Raw genomic sequence first — 26839 nt, 5'->3', positions numbered from 1 at the left:
CTTTAGTTTGATCCCTATAAAGTGAGGTCATTGGATGTAATAACCTTTCAGGTGAAATACATCTTTAATCCTGGGATTTCAGAACCTTGATGTTTCAAATATATATGGAATACTGACATAAACATTAACTATTTTTGGAAGAAATTATTCTTGACTGCACCTTTCATTTTTCAGTGTTTTGACCTCTTCCTTTGTCTGATTCAGAAGAGTTTTGGTGGTCTCTAGTTCATTTTCTGCAAGGTTAATACTCCTTTTTATATCTTCTTCTTGCCTTTCTTTTGCAGTCAGTTCTTCCTGTAAAGTTTTATGTAGTTGCTGACAAGCTATTAAAGAGTCTTCTTTCTCTTTAAGCAATCTAGTATGCCTAAAAAGAAATAGAAAAAAATTCCATCAATGTGTATTAGATACTATATTTTCATGTTTATCAAAGGAATGGAAATTTTCATTTGAAATTATAGACTATAACTTTAACTTATAAAAATTAAGAATGCTAAGGAAATAGATAGTTCTGTTATTAAAATTTTCCCATATACATAGAAGCAAAAGTCAATAAACAGCTTCAAGATATTGTATACTTGAATTAGGTAATATATATAAACAATACAATAAGAAAGCCAAAGTACATATTAAATAAAATGTTATTTAAAATGTGGTTTCAAACTCAAATACTAAAAAATATTAATTAAAATATTTGCAATGTATACCTTGATTCAGAAATAATGGATTCAAACTTCAGTTTTCTAAGTTCTCTTTGACAGTCATCAGCTTCATTAGACTTTTTCCTAAAAATAATACAAAAGTGGTACAAATATTTTATTTCAAAATAGTTAAAGTATAACTGTTTTCCCTTTTTTAAAAAATCCTTACCCAAGGACATGCTTAGAGAGAGGAAAGGGGAGGAAAGAAAGAAAGAAAGAAAGAAAGAAAGAAAGAAAGAAAGAGAAAGAAAGAAAGAAAGAAAGAAAGAAAGAAAGAAAGAAAGAAAAGAAAAGAAAAGAAAAGAAAAGAAAAGAAAAGAAAAGAAAAGAAAAGAAAAGAAAAGAAGGAAGGAAGGGAGGGAAGGAGGGAGGGAGGGAGGGAGGGAGGGAGGGAGGGAAGGAGGGAGAGAGAGAGAGAGAGAGAGAGAGAGAGAGAGAGAGAGAGAGAGAGAGAAAGGAAGGAAGGAAGGAAGGAAGGAAGGAAGGAAGGAAGAGGAAGGGAGAGAGGAATCCATGTGAGTGAGAAACATGGATTGGTTGCTTTCACTCTGCTTCCTGACTGGGGATCAAACCCATAACCCATGTAGGTGCCCTGACTTGGAATTCAACTGGTAACCCTTTGGTACATGGAACAATGTTCAACCAATTGAGCCACTCCAATTGGGCTGTTTTCCTTTTTTAAACATGTTTTTCATTTATTAATTTTCTTATCTTCATATTCTATTTGTGGTTATATATGCAGATTTCCTTGAAATTAGAAATATATAGTCTAAGGATTTTTCTTTGCCAAAATAAATCTAATCTGTTAGTCTGACTATAGGGTTTTTCTTTATAATTATTTTATTTAGAAAAACATTCTTACTATCTTCATATTATTTCTACTTTTATGGCCAAGTAAGCTCCTATCAGACTGATCTCCATTTAAATAAAAGTCTAAACTTTGGATAACATTTTTTGAAAAAATGAAAAACCCCTTTGTGGAAGGTATTGGATTGTAACCAAGCAGGCAGATTCTGGAGGAATGTTAACACTCGGAGTGAGGTGACAGCATGGTATCAGGTTTTTACTTGTTTCCTTAATGATTTTACTCTTGAGAGCAGGCCCCAGTCTATACTCACCATGTGGGGGAAACTAAAATTCTGATAGAAAACTGGTAAGCAAACTCACAGTCATTCTGGCCTGAAGAACTAGAGCACAGTGTTTGGGGAAACCACAGCTGCTATGAAGGATAAACCCTGAGTAGGAGAGAGCCAGAGAGAAGGATCCCAAATGCTGCATAGAAACTCTGCCCACATGTCTGGCTGAGCTCAGGACTACATGTGCACAGGGCATATTCCAACCCGCCTAGTTAAAGATAAAAGAATGGAACTATGAGGCCAAAGTAATTGTCTGATAAAGCAACAGCATCCTGCCATTATTTGGAGAAATATAACAGAATCTAGAATCTCCATAATATAACATTCACAATGTCCAGAATAAAAATTACTCATATAGGAGAAACAGAAAAGCATAGCCTGTTCTCAACAGAAAAGATAGTTAATAGGGACTGACTCTGAATTGAACCAAATATTGAAATTCATGAAGATTGTTAAAGGAGCAATTATAATTCTGCTCACAGAATCGACTCTAATTAATGAAAAGATAAGGAAAATCTTAGCAGAGAAATAGAAACTATTGAAAAGAACCAAATGAAAATTCTAAAACTGAAATAAACATTTGTCTTGATCTTATATAATTGGTTTTGTAACAATACTAAAAGTTAAATTATGAAGAATGATTAATATTCCAATTTAAGTTTATATAAACTGTTCATCAAGTCATTATCCGAATGTACCTTAAAATAGCTTATTCTGAACAATGAAATGTTACTTAGATTATCAATGGGTTTGCCCTACTTGCAGAATGACTTAGTTTCCAAAAAATAATTTTAAAACATCATGCACACGAATAACATTCATTTATTTTTAAACCTTTTTATAGCAAAATATGATAAAATTGTAAGATATAGGAAATTACATTTAAAATACATAATATAACAAATTATTATCAAGAGAACATTCTTGTAACTACCATCCAGGCCAAAAAATAAAACTTTACCAGCTACCCTAGAAGCTTCATATTCCTGGTCCCAGCAAAGTCCCTTCACCCTAAAAAAAATATCCTTGTGAATTTTATGGTTATCACTTTGATTTTCTTTGGGGTTTTATTACCCAAATTTTATTCCTGAACACTAATATGCAAATTGTCCCCTCGGGAGTTCGACTGGGAGAGCGGGAATTTGATCGCTCGCTATGATGGGCAACCAGCAGCAGCAGCAGGGTGCTGAGGGAAGGAGGAGGCGGGGAGGCAGGGAGGCCTAGGGACCCTACCCATGCACAAATTTCGTGCACCAGGCCTTTAGTTTCCAAATAAAATGTTAGGAAAGAAGGAATCAGGAAACGATTAACATGCCATTAGTAAAGTGCGCAAAAGCTCTGCTTAGGCAAGTCACTAAGGAAAGAATACCAAAAGGCACATATGCAGGGATACAAGTTTTTATCAGTTAAACTAGCAACTGTTTTTTTGTTTGTTTGTTTGTTTTAGTTATAATACCTAGTGTTGGTTAGGAGAGATGGGCATTTACAAATACTGCTGAATTTGAAAGTCTGTATAACCTTTCTGGAGGGCAATAAGTCATTATGCATTAAAAACCATAAAAATATGACATTTGGTTCTAGCAAAAATCCTAAGGAAGTAATTGTGAGTAGAAAGATTTATCTATATGAATTTCTAAAAAATTTACTTATAAAAGTGAAAAATTTGGGAATTCTAAAAAACAAAGGATTAGTAAGTAAGTTATGGTTCATATGTAGATTGAGATACTATACAGCCATTTAATAATAATCAATAAATGTATCATGTAATGACGTGGGAAAGATCATAGATCACTAAGGAAAAATATGTTTAAAATTACATTATTTAGAAAAATGAACTATAAGGCTATATCATAATATAACTACAATGTTCTTTTTTATATATCCCTGTACTTTCCAAGTTTTACACATTTGATTTGAAATCAAACAAAAATGTTACTTCAAAAAATGCTTTGAGACTCATCCGCCCCACCATGACTTTCATTCTGGGTTCAAACTCTTTTCCAAATCCGGAGGCAGGGACAGTGCAATTCCTTTTAGTGGTTACTTTATTAACTATGTGGACAATTGATCTGGGCTGCATTTTTTTTTAACGCCTGCTCTTTAGAAAGCCTATCATCCCAATAACTCCCCTCACCATGGTCCACTCCCACTGCCACTCCAGTTAAGCCATTCTTTCTATGGTCTACCCTTCACTACCCAATTGTTATCTTCACCTTCATTAGGATGGGAGAAATTGGAAGGACTAGAAAGAATGCCTACATCTCTTTAAACACTGCATTCCTTCTTTTACTCTCAGCAAATAGTGTTAATCCTTTCTCTTCAAGTGCTTTGAATGAGCCTTCAGAAAGGCCCCTGGTGCTCCTGCCAATCAAAGCAAAGGGAATCAGATGAAATAATTGGATATTTTCCCCTAATCTGAGAGGCAAGGGTCAATACCACTCCATTCCTTTATATGAAATAGCCCTTCTCAAACTGCCTCCTTGATATTTCTACTTTGCTACCAAAAGACATCTCAAACGTAACAAATCAAAAGCATTGTTTTTTTTATTTCCTTCGCTCCCATATCCATATCTCTTAGAGATTTTCTCATTTCAATAAGTGGCACCAACACAATAATGATACTGAAAGGTAACACCTTATATGTCTAAGGTAACCCTCAAAGCAGCCCATTTTCCCTTCTTAGAGTTGAGAAAACTGAGACCAGAGAGATAGGTATCGTACCCAGCTAGAAGTGCTGGGATTTGAACCCTAGCAGTCTGGCCTGGAGTCTAGGCTCTTAGTCACTATACTCTACTGCCTCTCAGCTGTCTGCCCTGTTGCTGAAAAACCCCAAACACCATCTTTATTTTCACCTTTCCATTCTAGTTCCCTTCTTCCACAGCCACATCTACTCCATCAGTAAATCCTGTCAGACTGACCTCCAACATAAATTTCTCTTTGTCTCCACACTATAGCTTTACACTAACTACACCAGTCACTTCTCACTTGTATGAACGCACAGCTTCCCACCTAATCTCCCTGACTGCTCTTGTATTCCCACTCCAGCAGCCATGCTGACTGCTTAAAACAAATCAGATCAATTCATTCTCTCATACAAAATTCTCCAATAGTTTTCCATTGCCCTCTGAATAAATCCAAACTCCTCACTAAGCACTGTACATCCTGGCGTATTAATTTCTTATTGCTGCTGTAACAAATTACCACAACCTTAGTGATTTAAAACCACACAAGTTTATTTATCTTACAGTTCAGAGGTCATAAGTCCTCAAATCAAGATGTCACTAGGCTGTGTTCTTTCTGGTGGTTCCAAGGGGGGAATCTGTTTCCTTCCCTTTCCAGCTTCTGGAGACCGCCTGCATTCCTTGGCTTGTTGCTCCATCAATTACATCACTCCAACCTCTGCTTCCATCCTCACATCTACGTTTGTGACTTTGACCCTCTTGCTTTCCTCTTATAAGGACCTTTTCTATTACACTGGGCCAGCCCAAATAATCCAGGATAACCTCCCAATCTCAAACTCCATAATTTAATTACACGTGCAAAGTCCTCTTTGACATGTAAGGCAATACTCAGAGATTCCAGGGATTAGGACATTAGTGTGTCTTTGGAAACCATAGTGTGTCTACTACAACTGGCCTCCTTCATGTTTCTTAAATTTGTAAACTCACTCCAAGAATTCAGGGCCTTTGATCTCTCTGTTTTCAGATGTTAGCATTTTAGTATAGCCAGCTCTTTCCTGTTACTCAGATCTTAACTCCCAGGCCATCTGCTCAGGGATGCCACTCCATCAAAAGTATACCACCATCCCCATTACTCACATTCTAGTATGCCTGTTTTATATTTTGTAGTCCTTAACATTACCTGAAATTACCTAAATAGCTCCACTGGAGCTTGTCAATCTTGTTACTCCAATATCTAGTGCCTGCATACAACTGTCATGCCACATAATCACCACTCAGTAGCATCTTGCATTGAGTGAATGAATAATGAATAATGAATGAATGAATGAATGAAGTAAAGTTAGCCTGTTCAATTTAGGATCATGGGAAAAGCAAATCTATACTCTGACAGACACTGGATGCCACCAGGCCACCTATTTGGGAGGCAAAAAGTTTTCAGGAATGACCAGAGAGGTAAGAGGAAAATCTAGGAAAATTTTTTCTCACTTTTAAGGAGACACCAGCAAAACAGGCCTGTCCTGCCTCTAGGATGGTTACATATGGATGTGGTACCTGGAACTGCAGATACTTCGTGGTCACAAGGGACCCAGCCTTGGGGTGAAGCCAGGCTGAGGGCAGCAGGATAAAGATGGAAGGAACAGCAAGATCTTAGAGATATTGCTGAGCTGCTGGACCGACTAAACTTGAAACCACTACCTCTGTCCCTTGCCCTTGTAGCCTAAAGCATCCTAACTGATAAAATTTGTTTTCCAATACATAATAAGTTCTTATAAATCTTGGAAAATAATTTCTTATAAACCTTATGTAAAAGAGAACCTCAAGTTCATCCATTTAAAAACTGCCTCTCCCCCTTAAGTAAAAATACACAAAACATATAAAAACATTTAAAAATCTTTAAATGACAAAAGAACCATCTTAAGTTGGATATGTGAAACCCATTCCTACCCCTATCCCTCACAAAGGGTGAGGACTGAAATTTTAAATGAAACTGATTTCACAGCACCTTCCTTAAACATCCAATTCATTTACAAATTGTATGTCAAAAATTTTTAGTGAATTCTTTGAACTTCCAACTAATTTATTATAAAACAATGGCCAAGCCACAAATCTGGCTTTAAGCTACAAATAAAATAGTACTTATATGTGCCTGGGGATCTCCTGAGCTCTGAGCGCCCTGAGCAGTCCCAGGCTCTGATCCTAAATGCCCACTCTACTGCACTCCAGGGGTGAAGGAAGGTAGATGGCATAGAGATGGAAATGTTGGGAACAGCCGGCAAGGCACGAAGAGAGGTCTCCAAAAGTTGGGACCATTAAGTGGCTCTATCTTTGATAACTCAAATTTTCTAAAAATGGATACTCTTCTTATTCTCTCATTTTAAGAAGTTCTTATGTAGGCAGGAAGCACACATTTTATAAATTGAGACAACAGCATCAGCATTTGTGCAACTCCAGGTAATTCATTTGATGGACTTTGGTGAGGTTATATATTTCTCCCTCCAACTCTAATCTCCTCTGACTCTTACTATTTCTCAGCACTCACATTATAAATTATGTTAGAAACACAATGAACAAAAAATACCACCACAGCATGTGTTCATATTAAGTGGGCAGGCTCCTTGAATATATAGAGAATTCTGTGCACACTTATTCGGTAAAAATCAATGCATGTCACAACCAATTAGTTTTATTCCTTTTCCTCGGTATATTTATTTCTGTGTTTATCTTCTCTACTAACTTCCCAGGACTCCACTCTGTCTGCTGAGTTTGGTTTGTTCATAAATTCCCTTTTAACTGGTAGGTACCAGCTCTACCTCTCTGCTCCTGGACTGTTCTCTCTTCACTTCATGAGGTCCAAGAAACCTTCTTTCCACAGGAGGCATCCATATGGCCAAAGCCCTCCCTGATGTGTTACATGAGGGTGGGGAACAATGATTTTTTTTTCTGGCAATCACTACCTTGTGTCTCTTTTTTGTGTTTATTCTCACCTAGAAAATTACTTCCTGTATCTAGGGAGCCAAGGACCCCCCTGTCCACTCATTCCTTCAATCTTAGCCACCATACACAGAAATCAAACTCTTGTACTTACTGTGCTATTAATCACAATGTTATAAAGCACGAATGTTTGTTTTTTCTTATTTTACAAAAATAAATTATTTTGCTACAAAGAATCCAAATATACATTAACTTGCATTTTTAAAATTTGTTTCTCCTTATGTTGTTAAGAATTTTATTAATGAGGATTGGATTAAATCTGTATATTGCTTTGGATATTTTAACTATGCTGATTCTTCCAGTCCATGAACATGGGATGTCTTTCTATTTCATTGTGTCTTTTTCAATCTCTTTTAATAATGCTTTATAATTTCCAAAATATATGTCCTATACATCCTTTGTTAACTTTATTCCTGGGTATTACATTCTTTTTTTGTTGTTGTTGTTGTTATAATTGCAAAAGAAATTGATTTTTTCAATTCTTTTTCTGAAATTTCATTCTTTTCATTCTTAGTATATAGAATACAGTGAATTGTTGTGCATTGATTTTTATGGCCTTAACTTTACTATTTTTTTTATTGTTTCTAATAGTGGTGTTTTTTTTTGAGTCTTTAGGATTTTCTATATAAAGAATCATGTCATATGGAAAAAGTGACACTTTTTACTTCTTCATTCCCAATTTAGATACCTTTTATTTCTTTCTCTTGTCTGATTGTTAGGAATTCTAGTTCTATGTTGAATAGGGATGGTAAGAGTGGACATCCTTGTCTTGTTCCTGATCTTAGAGGAAAAGCTTTGTTTTTCATCACTGAGTATATTAGCTGTGGGTTTTTCAAAAATTGCCTTTATTATGTTGAGGTACTTTCCTTCTATACTCATTTTATTGAGTGTTTTAACATATTGTTCTTAGGAGTAGACCATGGTCAATACAAAGCATCTGGTTGCTAAGCATTCTAAATATTTATATTTCTGATGAGGTTCATCCTTCTAAAACATCGGAACTGAAAACCAGAACTATCAGATTATATACCACAAACTAAAAATATTTACTTACTCTAAAAGATTACATGAATTCTATTTTAGTGTTATAATTATAGATGTGCTATATTTATACTATAAAGTAATTTTTGAAATTTCTAAAATTCATTTTTAAAATCTCTTTTATCTATTGAATTTATTGGGGTGACATTGGTTAATAAAATTATACAGGTTTTTTCCCCAAAATATTTTTATTGATTTCAGAAAGGAATGGAGAGGGAGAGATAGAAACATCAATAATGAAAGAGAATAATTGATCAGCTGCCTCCTACACTTCCCATACTGGGGATTGAGCCCGCAACCTGGATATGTGCCCCAACCAGGAATCGAACCATGACCTCCTGGGTCATAGCTTGACATTCGACCACTGAGCCACACCAGCCAGGCAAGATTATACAGGTTTCAGGTATACAATTCTATAATACATCATCTGTATACTGTATTGTGTGTTCACCACCCAAGCCAAGTCTCCTTCCATCACCATTTAACCCTCTTTTACTTTCCTCTACCTCCCTCCACCCCCTTTCCCTTTGGTAATCACCATACTGTTGTCTGTGTCTATGAGTTTTTTTGTTTTTCCCTTCTCTTAATCCCTTCACCTTTTTCACCTAGCCCTCCAACTACTCTCCCCTCTGACAGCTGCCAGTCTGTTCTCTGTATCTATTAGTCTGTTTCTATTTTGTTAGTTTATTTTGTTCATTAGATTCCATATACAAGTGAAATCATATGATAATTGTCTTTCTCTGACTGGCTTATTTCACTTAGCATAATGCTCTCCAGGTCTGTCTATGCTGTTGCAAAAGATAAGATGTCCTTCTTCTTTATGTCTGAGTAGTATTCCACTATATAAATGTACCACACCTTTTTTATCTACTTGTCTATTGATGGGCACTTGTGCTGCTTCCAAATCTTGGCTATTGTTAATAACACTGCTATGATCATAGGGGTGCATATATTTCTTCATTTTTAAACGAAATAGTGCTCTGAATATTTTACAAGGGCACTTTCTTATCATTTATTTGCCAATTATTTTATTTATTACTTATATAAAACATAAGTACTCCAACATTTCAAAAATTTTCAACTATCTTTTGGAACCTAAAATTGGTAATTTTGTTTGTTTGTTTGTTTGTTTTAAACATATTTTTATTGATTTTAGAGAGGAAGGGAGAGGGAGAGAGAGATAGAAACACCAATGATGAGAGAGAATCATTAATTGGCTGCCTCCTGCACACCACCTACTAGAGAACTAGCTCACAATCCGGGCATGTGCCCTTGACTGGAATCGAACCTGGGACCCTTCAGTCCACAGGCTGACGCTCTATCCACTGAGCCAAACCAGCTAGGGCTAAAATTGGTAATTCTAAGAAACCATTTCAATATTGTTTCTTCTGGGCAGATAATATAGAGACAACACTAAGAGAAGAACTTTGGAGACAATTTCACATTAAGTTACTAATTTGAGCGACCAGGGAAAGCTTTAATACATGGATGGATAGGTAAATTTCTTACTGAGGGAAAGAAACATTTCATGTACTTAAAAATATTCACAGGTCCTTCGATATACAATCTAAGCCAGAAAAATAGCTGAGAAGAGCAGCAGGTGACCATACCCACACAGCCAGATCCCTGCAGAGGAGTCACAGGGAACCCTTGGGGGGCGTTCTAAATTCGTACAGGTGGTTTAAAGTTCACCATCTTACATGAGCTTTTCTTTATAGCCGTCCAGCTCGGTCACTGCCTTCTGAAGTTTTAGCCCGAGTCCCTCTACTTGACCTTGCAAATCTGAAATGACACAATATATTCATCTGATTAGGACCATTTTAAGTGTCCAGATAGTTTCATAGAGTAAACCATATTCCTTTGGAGTTGCCACTCAGCAGCTCCCAAAGAATCAGGAAGTTAACTGTTGATTCCACTTTGCCTGGATGACCACATGCAGCTTGTCCCTACTCTAAAACCCCATGGAGTTAATGGGTTTTGACAGATCCAATTTATTGGCCTCTGTTTGCTACAACATCATGCTTATTTCCGAACAGATAATAGGCTGAATTTTACTAACGTTTCCCAAGGAAATTTATGTAGCCAACACACATATGAATTCCTGATCACATGACTCACTTGTGAAACACCTGACTGCCTAACCTCCTCTTGTGGCCTGGAACTGAAGATATTGCTGAGGCCTCCTGGTAGAAATAGACAAACCATGTGCAAGGCTCCAGGTAAAGCATTTGTTAACTCTGGGTAGCATCTAATAGGCATTTTAATGACTTTAATGACTTTAAAAGCCAAGGAAATGCAAGCAAGAAATTGGCTTCCACAGTCTTGAAAAGCAGAATTCAAACAGAGTTTAAGGAAGATTATTCAAACAGCCGTGTCTAACATGTCTGTGGATGCAGAACTGAAACTAAAGCACAGGAACAAATGCTTGAATCCTCCGAGTCCTGCCATTAGGCTGTGTAAGGGAACTGTGATCTGAATCCCAGCCTCAGTGACAGCCCCGCTGGCACTCTCTTTTTTAAATCCTCACCCGAGGATATTTTCCCATTGATTTTCAAACAGGGTGGGAGGGAGGGAGGAAGGAGGGCGGGGGGAGGGGGAGTAGAGAGAGAGAGAAACATCAACATCAGAGAGACATATTAATTGGTTACCTTCCACAGCACCCCAACTAGGGACTAGGATTGAACCCACAATAGAGGTATATGCCCTTGACCAGGAATCGAACCCTCAACCCTTCAGTCTGCAGGCTGATGCTCTATCCACTAAACCAAACCAGCCAGGACTTGTCAGCCCTCTTTTTGGGAATAAGGTGAAAAACAATATGGAGCAACTGGTTTCTATGAAAAACAGTATTTAAAACACTGGAATGATAAAATTCCTATGTTATATCTTCTTAGGTATTTTAATAACATTTTTAATAATAAACTTTGAAGTCTTTATGCATGCATACAAATACATTATCCTATCTAATAAAGAGAGGACATGCTAATTGGCCCTCACGCCATCACAAAGATGGCAGTGCCCACAGCCAATAAGGAGGGAATATGCTAATTGACTGCCACCCCCTCAAAGATGGCAGTGCCCACAGCCACAAGATGGAGGTGCCCAGTCCCTTCAGCCCCGCTGAGGCAGCAGGCACGTGGCAAGGCCAGGCCCGCCCCCAGGTGGGCCTGGCTGCTCCATGCGCCTGCCTCTGGAGTCCCCTAGTCCCCTCAGCCTCCCAGCCACCCAGGGCCAGTCCAAGGCACAGGCAAGCCTCAGATGTCAGCTGCCCAGCCGCCCAGGGTCGCCCGAGGCTCAGGTAACCAGGGCTAGCTGAGGCTTGCGCTGCCGGCAGTGGCAGCAGCAGAGGTGTGATGGGGCATCACCTTCCCCTGATCACTGGGTCAGCTCCTGCCCCTGAGGGCTCCCAGACTGTGAGAGGGGAAAGACTGGGCTGAGGGACACCCCCCCGTCCAGTGCATGAATTTTCATGCACTGAGCCTCTAGTGTGTGTGTGTGTGTGTGTGTGTGTGTGTGTGTGTGTGTATATATATATATATATATATATATATATATATATATATGTATATGTATATCTTCAATCTGCCTTGACTTTGTTTTAGAAAGGAGAGCCATTTTCTTAAATCAGAAAGTAAATTCACTCCAAACAAATGTTTTAATTAGAATTTATCAGATATTGGCATAAATTTTGTGTACCCAGTACTTTCACAGACAGTATTTAATTTTATCCCTGAAACTGCCTTGAAGTTGCTAATAGCCCCATTTTCTGAGGAGGAAAACATGAGACCCTCTGTGATTCTCTTGCCTGGTATCTTACAATGAGTAACTGCATTAGCCTACAGAGAAACTCAGTAAAGATTTTAAACTATGCTGAGGCATTAATTTGAGAGGAAATAAGATTCAACAGGACTCACTTGGTAGATAGTATTTGTGGGGTACAACTTTCCCCACAAATTTATCAAGTGATAACATTATATGAGAGAAAAGATAAAATAAATGGAGAATTTACTTTTTAGTATAATCCCAATTTGGAAACATAGCAATCTCATAAATGTTGTGTAATGTGTTTCCTTATTATTAAGCTCATGTGTGCTTGCAGAGGGGTTCTAGTCACATGGGCACAGCTAAGAGATTTGGACCCATCCTCTGAAGAATACGCAGAGAGGAAGGTGGTGACTGTTGGTGGTGTTCCATGTCCCGGCACAGTGCAGAGTGCTTTCTCCTGTATCATTTCATTCACAGTCGCAACTACCATGACAGGCAGCTACACGTTTTATTTTTACCAGTGAATACTCCGAGGATTAGAGTAATTAACTAGCTTATCAGAGGTCAGACAGCTGGTTAGAAGTGATCTTGTGATTCAGACTCAGGTTGGCCTCATTCCACAGCCCTTATTTTTCCAACTCTCTTACACTGACTCAAAATACAAAAGCTAGAAGGGAATATAATATTTGTCCATGAAAGTGTGGGCAGAGTAGGTATTGACTTGCTTAGCATATCCCAGAATCTCTAAAGAGATACATTTTAAGGCAAATGAAAAGTATTATTTTATATAAAATATATAGTAAGTCAGTGAAATTTCTAACTCCAACAGGTGGTTTATATTTTAATTCTTGAAAGTTTAAAAATTAATATAATTAAGGAAGATATTAAGACAAAGTGGTGTCATTATTACCAACTTTATGAGACTAACATTTATGACTTCCTGTTAAATGTCCCTTGGTGGTTTTGGCAGGATACAATCTTAAACTAGATGAAGCATGGGTCTGAGGCCATGTGACAAATTTTGTTATTACTTCTAAATGCTATTGTTAAGCGGGAGAATTGATTACCTTAAAAATCCCAAAGAATTGATACTTGATATGTGACTTTTACACAATTAATTCTCAATTACATGATAATTAGAATAGACAGTAAAATTGGCAGATAATTCAAAACCATTTCTGTAACATTGGAAGTATCCTTAGACTCACATTTGAATATACTTGGTCACCACAGTTCCAGAATTTACTGGATTTAATGGAAAATAAACTACACAATCATACCCAACTCCAGGGAAAAAAAAAAACCTATTATACTCTCCAGTATTAATCTCTCTATATACCCACCTATATTTCCCTTTCTCCCTACTTCAAGATAAACATAGATCACTTAGTCTTTAATTCACAATACCCAATGATTGGAGAAGCCGCTTCCTGCAGTTTATTCACTATGTTTTTATAGCATCTCTGAGTAAAAATAAGGAAAGCAAATAAACATTTTACTTCAAAACACAGAAACCTCTGAAGAGACTGCCATGTGAAGTAAATAGAAACAGGAAATATAAGTAATGTCATCAAATAAACCATATAAGTAGAGAAGATATCACAGATAATTGAAAAAATTATTCATTATGTGGATGAATATATTTTCATAGCTCTTTCTTTCTTCTTTCTTTCTTTCTTTCTTTCTTTCTTCTTTCTTTCTTTCTTTCTTTCTTCCTTCCTTTCTTCCTTCTTTCTTTCTTTCTTTCTTTCTTTCTTTCTTTCTTTCTTTCTTTCTTTCTTTCTTTCTTTCTTTCTTTCTTTCTTTCTTTCTTTTACTTTTGGTTACATTTTTTCCAGTAAAGGAGGGCTAAGAATTGTATTAAAAATACATAGGCCATATGTTTACTGTTCTGAAAGAGGCAGTAAGCATCCTATTGGTTTATAATTGGTTCTGGTAGACTAGTAGGGTCCTTTTGTTTTTGGAAGCCGAGTGCCCAGTTCCTGTCCTTAATAAATAAAGGAACACAGTTAGGATAAGCAGCAGAGAGATTAAGCCACCTGCACTAGACAGCTCCTTCAGTTCCCGAGGCAAGGAGTTCTTAAATAAGTGTATTGTTCTGTGCAGTCCTCCTCTGTAGTTAAATAAATTCAACTTCAATTTTCTGTCATTCACCATGACATTGGATTATGAGGCAAAAGGCCCTGAATGCCTACAAGAAGAAAAGAAGCACTGGCTTTAACCACCATGCAGATGTAAGGCGGAACCCATGGAAACAATCCAAAATTCACAACATCAAACTCTACTAAGATGGGACGGCGCTCTTTGCAGATATTAAATAAAAAGCAAATGATTTTCAATGAACAAGACAAAAAGAGCTCTTAGCCTCTCTTCATACAAAGCCAGCTGCTTGCTGGATAGCATTACGCAGGCATCAGATTTGGGGTAATTAGTTATTTAAGAGAATCCTGTTATTCTGAAAGGTTTCTAGAACCTACAAAAATACAAAAGGTATTCTTAGTTCTTTTACAGAAGAATATAAAACTTTACAGTCATTTGGAGGGTATATTAAGTTAGTGTAATGTTTTTAAAAAAACCAATAAAGAAAATCTTTACACTGGGAACATATTTCGAACTTAAAACTTTCTGGATATTAAGAATTTAAAGCCTGATTCAAAGTGCTATGGAGGAAATGGATTTCAGGTTCAAGTAGCAGAATGGAAGAGCAAGCAGGCAGAGGACTGGTACCCAGAGATCCAGGGGAATTTTTTTCAATGAGTAGTTGAAGGCGCCATAATAATATAAATATTAAATGGTGGGAATAACTGAAGAAAAGGAAAAACAAAAGCGCACTCTTCTTTCAATACACTCCTATGACCAGATAACATCAAGCTGTTGTGCATAAATCTTAAAGCCACAATGCCTTATTTCAAATTCTGGCTCTGCTTCCTACTGGCAATGTGAATTTAGGCACTTGAGTTTCCTGCCTATACAACTGTTATTATAGCAAAGGATTGTTCTGAGAATTGAGTGACCTAATATATGTAAAGAGGAGAGGAGTAGCAGGTACATAATGAGAACTAGTCACTGCGAGCTCTTATAACTGGTGGTGGCAGTAACCACCTACCCCTGACTTCTCTGAATTTCATCACTTGTCACCTTGAGGAACTTGTTGGGGCCAGTGTCACCAATGGTCATCTTTGTATGGGAAAGAGGAAAAATGAAGGTTTTAACCGTGCATTTCTCTTTAACAATCTACAGAGCAGTTATGGCAAAACATTAAAACTAGTTAAATATAGATGATATCACACACATTTATCATATTCTCTGTATTTTTCTGTGGTTGACATATTTTACAGATAAATTATTGAGAGTGGGGTCTTGCTTGCGCTGGTCAAGGATGACAGCATGTTCTGCACTGAGTCTAATAAACTGAGTTGTGTGTGTCCAAGATACAAAAGAAATCAAGGGGCAGAACTTGGGTGCGGGGTGAGGAGTGAGCTTGAAACTAATGAAAGGCAGCCCATTTGATTCTGTGAATAGGGTGCAGAGAGAATCAATTGTAGCTAGAGAGGGATATGGCAAAAAGAGGGTTTTGTTTTTGTTTTAAAATACTGGGACACGTTCATTTGCATTTGGGAATAATCCATTCTAGAGGGCACCCACCTTTATGGATTTAAAGTATGCCTTCTAAGATGCTTCTTATGTGTGAATAAATAGTACTTTTTACAGGTGTTAAAAAAAACTGCACAAATAAATCTCACTTTAATTCTCATTTTTTTCACTACGCGTTATGTTTTTTGAGACTCATCCATATAGCTATACATTAGATATGATTCATTCCTTTCTGACATTTAATCGTGCGCATATACATTTAATTATGTGCATATACCACATTTTACTGATCTACACCGCCAGTCACGAACCTAGGTTGCTTGCAACTCTGTGTCACCACAAATGATCCTGCTATAAAGCCTTTTACTCATCTTCTGTGTAATTAGAGAAGAGTTTTTCTGCAGTATGACCTCAGAGCGAACTCCTGAGGTCACAGGCATACACATAATTAAGTAACACTAAATGATTCCAGGACGGAGAAACCCTTATCCCCCCACCTCAATGGGTGGAGGTTCCTGCTTCCCTAACACTTACTAGAAAGAGCTATTTAAATTTTTTTCTTTTACCAACCCATAGGGTACAAAGTAGTGTCTCATTGTTGTCTTAATTGCATTTTTTCTGCTTACTGTTGAAGCTGATCATCTCATTTTGTATTTCTTAGTAATTCATGTTTCCCCTTTTTATATTTGCCTTTTCCACAGTCTCTTTTCTATCCACTCCAATGGAGCTTTCTTCTTCACTCCTCCACAGAAATCAGTCTTCTTAAGGTTACGAATGAGCTTCCTTCTCTATTGGCAATTCCAACATTTAATTTGGCACACAGTATACTTCCTCTTTGATACATTACACTACACACTCTTGTTCCCTCCTTGGCTATTGCTTCTCAGTCGAAATGGATGATTCTCATTCTAAATGTTGGGAAGCATCAACAGTTCAGCCCTAAGCACCTTTCCTACTTGCATTTTCTCCTTATCTGATATCATCTAGTCTCATAGCTTTGAATAGCATTTATATACAGGTGTCTCCCATCATCATCATCATAGCTAATAAGTGTTGGGTACTTACTATGTGCTAGATACTATATTCTAAGTGCATTATACTCATTTATTTTTCACAGTGTAAACTAACTAGAATGTAAATTCTATTAAAGCAGGAACTTTGTCTATTATATTCATAGTGTTTGAGACATGGAAGGTGCTAAAAAAATAACTGTGAAAGAATGAATGCAATTTTGTAGATATTAAGTGAAAAATCCCAGCAAATAAATGTTTAAAATTGTGGTTAAACTAAACATTTAACCTAGGATTAAATTGCATGGAACATAAAGAGTTGTGCAGTTTTCATTGATAATACTAATATGATGTATTTTGGCATTATACTTCAACTATATTATAAATATGTTATTTTATTCCAGTAAGACACTTATGGAGTACCTACCCATTCTGTTATAGGTAGGGTCCATGCTAATTAGATTCAGTGTATAAATATCAATAAGATAGATTCCTTTGTCCTTAGGGAAATTATAATCAAATACCTCATTTTGCCTTCATCAATGATAAATTATGTGTTAGATAACAAACCAATACCTATTTTAAACTTAAACCTGTTTTATTTTCCATTATTTTAAATGATTTTATTTAGTCAGTTGGTTAGTTAGTTAATTATGTGGCTGAAATAGTTAATTATGTGGCTGAAATTTCTGATTAGATATAATTGATGTGAATGAACATAATATGCTGCATTTAGATTACATTTATACATTTATATATATATATATTATTGTACCACAAATTGATGAGGTTAGCCCTTTACAAAAGTTATATTTTTAAATGAGCAGAGGAAAACTTTGCAGATGTAAGAATATATGCCAATAATACAAGAAAGTTCTTTAATGAGTATTCAACTATATCAATTGCAAATTAACACATTGCAACTTCAGCCAACATTTTACAAAGCTCAGATGGTGATATAGCCATTTGGAAAATTCATTTCATTTTAGAGTTTATATTTCAGAGGTTTAATTCACATCTATTTTGAAACAAGTGTACTTGAAATACATTAACTTTTTCTGCATAACGCCAGAAAAGACTGAAATATCATTTGGTGATTTTTATAAATCAGATGCTAGAACAGGTGTGAATATATGTGCAGCTACAAAGTTGCAATTCAGTACAGATGTAGTTATATGAAAACCAGAAAATTATTAGCTTGGTTTGTGTGAAAAGAAGAAAGTGGGGAAGTGAATTAAATCAAGCTAAGGAGATAATCAGGTTCTTAAAATTTGGAAATAAATTATACTCTAATATTAAGGTTCAAGAATTTACTTCACATGCAAAAAACAAGGCTTCTAAACCTCCACTGTGTTTTTTTATTCTGAACATTAAACCAACCCACTATAACATGAAGATAACTGTTAATTTATAGGGGCTTATAAAATATTGCAAATTATGAATAAGATAGGAATCTTAATCATTTTTTACCTTCGTTACATTATTTAACCACTCTTTTCAAGTGACAAAATTAAGATAATACTTTTTCTATCTCATAGAAGCAATCCTCGTGGATTTAGAAATTTCTGAATACTTTAGAATTGTACTTTGTTTTCTGACAAATTTGTACAAATAAATTCACCTATATATATTTCATAATAGATTTCATGATAGAGAAAATGGGGGTAGAGATTATAAAACTCTATTATTCAAGACTAAAAAATACTAGAAATGGATATGGAGAACCTAGAGTTAATTAAGTAGGAAGAGACAGTGATTTATAATGAACTGAATATTAGCTGAAAATATTTACATGATAAAAAAGAAAAAGACAGGGTTATTAATAAAGTAAATAAATAAATAGTAGAGAAGTTTAGATCTAAAAGTATTTACATTTTCATATAGTCACATCCTATATAATAAAAGGGTAACATACAAATCAACCAAATGGCAGAATGACCGGTTGCTATGACATGCACTGACCACCAGAGTGCAGACACTCAATGCAGGAGCTGCCCCCTGATGGCCAGTGTGCTCCCACAGGGGGAGCGCAGCTCAGCCAGAAGCCAGGCTCACAGCTGGTGAGTGCAGCTGCGATGCCGGGAGCCTCTCCCGCCTCCACATCAGTGCTAAGGATGTCTGACTGATGGCTTAGGCCTGGGCCTAAGCCATCAGTCAGACATCCCCCGAGGGCTCCTGGACTGTGAGAGGGCGCAGGCCTGGTTGAGGGACCCTCTTCTCCCCCCGAGTGCAGAATGCCGTGCACCGGGCCTCAAGTAGCCATATAAATATCAATGGTCTTTAATGAATTGGTGTGTTTTACCATCAGAATGCTTACAGAGATCCCTGTCTGTGGACTAATTTTATGCAAAACTGCGAAGGGGATGGAGTGCACCTTCAGCCACACAGAGTACTATTCTTCTCTCTATACCTTTCTCCTTGTGCTGGGTGGCAGTAAAATAAGTAAAGGGCAAGAATTTCTTCAAAAGAGTACTTTCATGCTACAAAACTCATTTGTGCTAATTGCATTAAAAAAAAAAAAAACTCTACCATACAACTCCATAGTTTAAAAGTGTTGAGTAAAAAAACAAAAACATTTTATAATTTTAAGACTAAAGAGCTCTGAAAGCAACATGGAAATGGGAAAAGATTTAGCTGTGATGATGTTTATTACAACATAATTTTAACAGAAAAGTGAAAACAACTGTCCAAAAATTGGGTACAATTAAATAAATTATGATTAATCCAAAATCAGAACACTAGGAATGTTTTTAACATAGAAAGGTTTCATAATAGAGAAAATGAGGGGGGGGGGTAGAGATTCTAAAACTCTATTATTCCATTTTTATAAAAATATATATTCAAGCCCTGAACCTGGTGTGGCTCAGCTGGTTAGAGTGTCGTCCCATAGCCTGAAAGGTTGCAGTTTCCATTCCCAGTCAGGGCACATACCTAGGCTGCAGGTTTGAGCACCAGTTGGAGGTGTAAGAGAGGCAATGGATCCATATTTCTTTCTCTTTCTCCTTCTCCCTCCCCCCTCCCCTCTCCCTCCTCCCTCCTCCTCTTCCTCCCTTCCTCTTTCTAAAATCAATGGAAAACATATCCTTGAATGAGGATTTAAACATATATATATATATATATATTCAAAACTGAAAGTCTTGGAGGATACACATCAAATGTCTGTAACTATGTGAATGTTGGAATTTCCTAACCAATAGTAAGCATGGCTGTTTGTTTTGTGTGGGTTTTTTTTGGTAATAGAAAACAAAAGAATCATATAAAGTAGCTTAACACTGAACCATGTTAACATACCTATACCCATCTTATAGCCCACTTCATAACTTATTGATGGCTTGTTCCTGCTCAAGCTTATACTTCATCATGTGATAGGTGCCTAATTAATATTGCTGAATGAACAAAATTGATGATAGGTGATTAAATGGGCAGAAGAAAACTTATGTTAAGGGGGTGGGGAAGGGGAGTGAGGTTATATTATGCCACATGTACAGAATGGGAGCAAGAATGAAAGGGCAAATAAATCCATAGGGTTTTTCAAGAAAAAGAAAAGAAAAGGTGAAGTCTAACACTTACCCCAAGATCTTGAAGGGGATGGTGCAGTCAAAGAAACGGCAGAGAGAGCGGCAAGGCTTCGATCTAGCCTTGAAAGAGGAAAACCAGGCTGGAGGGGAAAAACAAGGGGAGGAGCGGTGGCAACGGCATGGGTGAGAAATGAGTGGAGAATACACCCGAATTACAGCCGTCCCAAAGGAGGGAGAGGAGGCTCACAGGTGAGACGTCCATCCCAAGTTGTACGCGCTCAAGATCACTGTAGAAAATTCCTCTAAGATTCAAACATTTGTAAAATGAAGATAATACGAAAATAGAAGTAACTTTACATGAAAACTTAAAGTTGGGAGCAAATAAAAAAGGAAAAGAAGATAATCTTATAGGATTCCACTAACCAAAGACCAAGCGGCTTCCTACAGGAGAGCCCTTCATTAGATCCCATATTCCAATGGCTGCCTGGTCCTATAAGTGAACTCTCTGGGTTCCAGTCAGGACTATCTGTCTTGCAACTTGTCTACTAATCTTAGGAGAACTGTGCAGTTTTTTGTGTTCCCTTGCTTTTGGGTACAGAAGCAGCAGCCCACAGTGTCCCAATATCAAGCTGGTCTCTTTCAAGGGCTGCTGATTTCGTGTGACTAAGGATCAGTACAAACTGCCTTGGTTTTCTGTTTGTAAAATCAGCACTTCTCCCTTTTTATTGGAAGCCCAAGTTACATTATCCCTACTGGAGCCCAAGGGTTGATAGGAATCATAAAAACTGGTCAATTCACCACAGTGAGCTCCCTCTGAAACTTCATACCTGCCAGGAAAGGTCACAGTGAAATTCTGTTCATAGATGCCTTTATCCACCATTCCACAGATGACGCCAATTAATCATAGCCACTCCTTTTCAACAACCTGTTCTAAGAGCAGACAGACTACTGACTGCAGCTAACCAAGGCTGACTGAAAAATACATTAGTGGAAACAATTGAACCTTTGGGTAAACAGGAATTAAATTGTATGGTTTTTGCCTGGCTGGAATGGCTCCATGGTTAAGCGTAGACCTATGAACCAGAAGGTCGCAATTACATTCTCGGTCAGAGCACATGCCCAGGTTGCGGGCTCGATCCCCAGTTGGGAGCGTGCAGGAGGCAGCCAATCAATGATTCTCTCTCATCATTGATGTTTCTCTCTCTCTCTCTCTCTCTCTCTCTCTCTCTCTCTCTCTCTCCTCCTCTCTGAAATCAATAAAATTAAAAAAATAATAAAACGTATGGTTTTCCTTTGTTATTACAGGAGCATTTAAGGAAATTCTGAAACTTTGATCCTAATTATAATAATTTGGTTTGCTATTACACCAGGAATATGCAGTATAATATTTCTATACTTATTTAGGGGTTCCTATATTTTATCTTGTTAATTCTCCTATTGCTCTAAGGTAGGTAGGGAAAGCTATCATATTTCCATTTACCAATGATGTAACTGAGTCAAAGAAATTAATAACTTGTCCAAAGGGGCTGTAAAAGGCATAAACAGGGCCAGAAAGCAGAAGTCTTTGTCTCCTAGATCAGTATTTTTTCCTACTGAACATTACTCATTCTGATTTTTTTCACTTTAATAAAGAAGCTATTAACGAAGGAATATAGTACTCATACATGCAAAACATGGATGAATCTCAGAAACTTTATACTAAGTCAAAGAAGCCAGGCATGGAAGAACACATATTGTATGGTTCTTATTATATGAAATGTCCAGAATAGGCAAATCTATAGAGACAGAAAGTAGATTAATGATTGGGTGGCAGGGGGCAGATAGGTAACAGAGCAACTATTAATGACAGTGAGTTTTGTTCTTAGGTGACAGAAATGCTCTAAAATTACATCGTGGTGATGGTTATATAACTATAAATATACTAAAATCATTGAATTATATACTTAAAACGGGTGAATTTTATGATATTTAAATTATTTCTCATTAAAGCTATTTTTAAAAATTCAATAAGGATGAAAAAATATTTTAGGCAAAATAATGTCACTAAAATATCTGCATATTACTTATTATACCAAAGAGCATACTGGGGGGAAAAACATTGAAGTTTTTTTTCACTTGGAATAAATTTGAAAGTTGGTCAAATAAGTTTTTGGACAAAAATTAATGCTGAAGTAATTTATCTGAATTCTGTCTTCTAATATTTTTGACTACTGACAAAAGTAAAGGACACTTTATTCTATGAGGTGGAAAGAAACCATTTAAGTGGACTGATTTGTGGGTCACAATGACCTCTGAGTGGAATATTGTCAACTGAGATAAATTGTGCATTTTGGAGGTTATATTAGTGTGACCTAAACATAAAATTACAAAACTTATGTAAATAAACCTTTAAAAGTAAATTTAGTCTTTAAAATTTTATTTCATGTTTATTTTCCTATGAAAAAATATTAAATTTTGACTGCTACTGACAGTCTATTATTTACTCCTAAACTAGTATTAAACCATATGCACCAGAGTTATCACTTGCATTTAAAATTTTGAGTGTCTATATTTCAAAGAATAAATAAAGAGAAAGTGTGGGGAAAACCAAATTAAAAGTTTTTTATGTAGAAAATTAATAATCATAAAGACTATATACCTGAATCAAAGTTGAAATTGTTCAAGGTTGATTTAAAATTAAAAAAGAAAAATAACATTTATTTAACTTCAGAAATGAACCAATTGTATCAGAATTACAGTGTATTAAAGCCTAAAGGGGTCTCCAAGGACTATAAATACAGTGTATTATAGTTCAACAAATCGGTTGCCTAGGTGTAAACACATTACTCATCAGGGCTGAGTGGCCTATCAGAATCATCTGGCTAATGTATGTAGGGTCATCACCTTCTAATTCTTGGCCTAGAAAGCTCTCAGTAGTACCACATTATTGGGGGCAGAGGCTGGAAGACATAAAAGAGGTATACTTATATAGCTTAAAATAGAGAAAGATATTTACTTTAAAAGTGAATTCTAAAAGTAACAGGTATGGGAATAAAATATAAATACAAAATAGTATATAAAATATTAGAACAACTTTAAAAATGTATTTGTAAGAAAACACATGATAATATAGTATTCAGCATAAGTTTAAAGTTTTAGGGTATAAAGATTATATTTCTCCAAACTCATTTTACTAGGCCACCATTACCCTGATACCAACCAGATAAGGACACTACAAGAAAAGAAAAGAATGGGCCAGTATCACTGATAAACTCAGTTAAAAAAAATCCTCAATAAAATACTAGCAAACAGGGATTTGTTCCAGGATGCAAGGATGGTTCAACATCCCTAAATCAACCAATGTGCTCTACCACATTAATAAAATGAAAATAAAAATTATATGATCATCTTAATAAATGCAAAAAAGCACTTGACACAATACAAATCCATTTATGATAAAAAATTCTCATCAAAGTTATTGTAGAGAGAATGCACCTCAACATAACAAGGGCCAAGGAGATGAGCATAAGTGTTGGTTTGCTTTCACTCCCTGCCATTTACCAGCTAGGGATGGACAGGCATGTTACCTTTCTGGGCCTTGATTCTCTCTTCTGTAAGACATGATACTTATACTTGCTTTCCATGGTCACTGTGAGAATTGACACAATTATCTTATATACAGTGCTAGCATGGTGACTAGTACACATTAGGTCCTTACAAATGTTCTTATGGTTAGTCTAGGGGCTGGGTTAGCAATAAAGACATTTTCTAATTATCTGGCTCCAATCACTTGATATTTGGAACACCTCCATTCATTGCTAATAGCTTAGTTTTGCTAAAACACTGCTTTTATTATATCATTCTCATGATTATCAATTCTCAGTGATTCCACACTGCCTTCAGGAAAAGATGCATACTCCATAGCCTTATTGCCAAGACATCCATTCCTCTGAGGTAGAGGGAAACAAGGTGCCCAAAACACAATTTTAATCTTTTCATTTGGGAAAATGGAGTGCCTGAAAACTTGGATTCACTTTGTAAACAGCATATGTTGTATTTTCCTTCAGTGCGCTAAGCCACCAATCCACTGGGATAATGACACACTAAAGTAAATTCACTTTGTTTTCCTGAAGTCTTAAAACATCTTTAATATCTCCACTTGCCTTGCCACGCTAAATAGACTAGGAAGGAATGACAGTGAACATTGATCACAGACAGCCACTGGCATAGTTACTAATAATTAGGCATATTTGCAACACAAGGTAATAAAAAATGATTTTATTGTGATTTTAAGAGAAATAAAGATTTAGACATTTATTATGGACAGTTGCTAACAACCACATACACAAAAAACCTTTTACCTAGAACATCTTTTTGTAAGTCATGGCATCTGGTTTGCAGGTTCACTTCCTGTTGTTTAGACGTCTCAATCTGCTGAGACCTCAGAATGGCTGCATCTGACAACAACTTCAGGCTTTTCAATTCCTCTTCTAGGCATACCTTACTTCTGTGGGACACTGCCAGGCTTTTATTCAGTATCTCTATTTCTGTAAAGAAAATTCAGAGTTTACAAATAGACAACACTGAATTATAATGTTCAAAAAAGTGACTATTTTCTTTTAGAAAATTAACATTTGAAAGCCAAGATGACTTTCCTGAGAGTATAATGACACCAAACCCAAAGCTTTCTTGGTTATTCTGAAAAAGAAAAAGAATTGTGTTGCTAAACTATGCATTATACCTTTTAGGTTGTTCGGGATTTTTTTGTCTTTAAGTTGTACTAAATGGCAATTTGGCCTGCTTTTTAAATACTCACATAAATGAGTAACATATCTGTGTAATGTTCTGGGTTTTACTGAAATTAAATTGTTTTCTTGGCAACATGATTCAGAAAGGTAAATTTAAATGTGCTAGCATGAGCTGGCTGGATGGCATTTCTAGAAGCGTAACTAGGATACATCTATACAAATTGCGTAAACTGATAAACAGAGAGGATCCAGAGACATGGAAGCATGGAACAGAGTGCAGAATCTCAGAGAGAAGGTCAGGGAGGGTGGCTGGGTTGGGAGGTAATCAACCAAAGACCTTGTATGTATATATTCATAACTCATGGACACAGACAATTAGGTGGTGAAAGTCTGGGGTGAGGGGTGGGGGCGGGCTGGAGGGGATTAATAGGGTGGGGGAGAAGGAGACATATGTAATACTTTCAACAATAAAGAATTTCTTTTTTTTAAAAAAGCAAATTTTGGAAAAAGGTAGTAAGGGTAGAAAGGAATAAAAAGAGGCAATGTCCAAAACTAATGAATTTATGGACATAAAGTATTAGTTAATATATTATAAAGATTTTAACAATACTCTATCCCCTCAAAATGAGACCAGAATTTCATCATAGCAATCATTTGTCATTCTCCTATCTACTTAGATCAATAAAAATAGGCCTTCACAGCATTATGTAGATTTAAATGTACTAATCTATAGTAATAAAAGGATAATATGCTAAGTAGACCGAATGTCCTTCCAGATGTCATTCCAGACGTCCATCTGGATGAAGGCAGGGCTGGAGCAAAGGCTGGGACCCAGGTGCCTGCTGCTGGCAGCGGAGAGAAGCAGCCTGGGTCCCGGGTGCCAGAGGGAAGTCGGTGCTGGCAGCCGGGGAAAGGAAGGCCTACTCTTGCACGAATTTTCATGCACCGGGCCTCTAGTTTTATATAATTTCATGAGAAATGCATGGAGCATGTTATCCTTCAGAGTGATAATTTATTATCAAGCTATCCTTTCATCAGCCTTTTTAGCAATGCTGCCTTAAATCACACTATTAAGATATACAAACACACACAATAATGATAAAATACTACAAAATTTGTACAACCACAATTAATTGAAATGATGAATACGTGAAAATCTGGACAGTCTGCTTTGCCAGAGAGTTCATTTGGCATTCCTTTCCTTGCTTAGGTCATTCTGGGCCACATGATGGGTTGTAACATGTGATTAGATGTCAAAGGAGGTTGGCTTAGTTTATTGGTTGTGGAGCCAATACAGCAAAAATAGCAGCCCCATGGGCCAGTGAGGACCAGAAGTAGAGATCAATGGTACAGACCCTGCAGCAGCTAATATGGCCAGGAAATGCTTACAGGAGAAGTAAAGCAGTGTGCTGGAACAGGGCACATCTTAAGGGAGGGGGAGGAGTACAGTCAGGAACATGGTCCAAGGAGAGAGAAGCAAAATGTCTTTCTGCGGAAAACGTTTGTCCGGAAGACAAAGCGGCATGTAAGACAGACCTAGGTCATGACCACAAAGCGTCCGGCACCTTCTGTACTTTTAATTCTTGCTCATAATGGAAAACTGGGGAAATAAATTGGCAGGAGCCATTGGGGTCTACCATATTCCAGTAATTACATAAAAACTGTTTTTCTTAAGAAA

The 26839-nt window shown here is 36.6% G+C and overlaps 1 protein-coding gene across 1 annotated transcript in view; it reads right to left on the bottom strand.

Moving 5' to 3' along the window:
• LEKR1 (leucine, glutamate and lysine rich 1) overlaps window positions 1-26839 on the bottom strand; it is a 120678-nt gene that overhangs the window by 31394 nt on the left and 62445 nt on the right. The window contains exons 6-9 of the mRNA XM_008142226.3: window positions 24775-24960; window positions 10248-10329; window positions 705-782; window positions 161-364 (exon numbers count right to left, since the gene is read on the bottom strand). Coding sequence (XP_008140448.2) covers window positions 161-364; window positions 705-782; window positions 10248-10329; window positions 24775-24960 — 550 coding nt within the window. The remainder of the gene's footprint in view (window positions 1-160; window positions 365-704; window positions 783-10247; window positions 10330-24774; window positions 24961-26839) is intronic.

This window comes from Eptesicus fuscus, chromosome 3 (assembly GCF_027574615.1).
Source record: "Eptesicus fuscus isolate TK198812 chromosome 3, DD_ASM_mEF_20220401, whole genome shotgun sequence".
Classification (NCBI taxonomy): Eukaryota; Metazoa; Chordata; class Mammalia; order Chiroptera; family Vespertilionidae; genus Eptesicus; species Eptesicus fuscus.
This window is presented reverse-complemented; position numbering and strand designations above follow the sequence as displayed.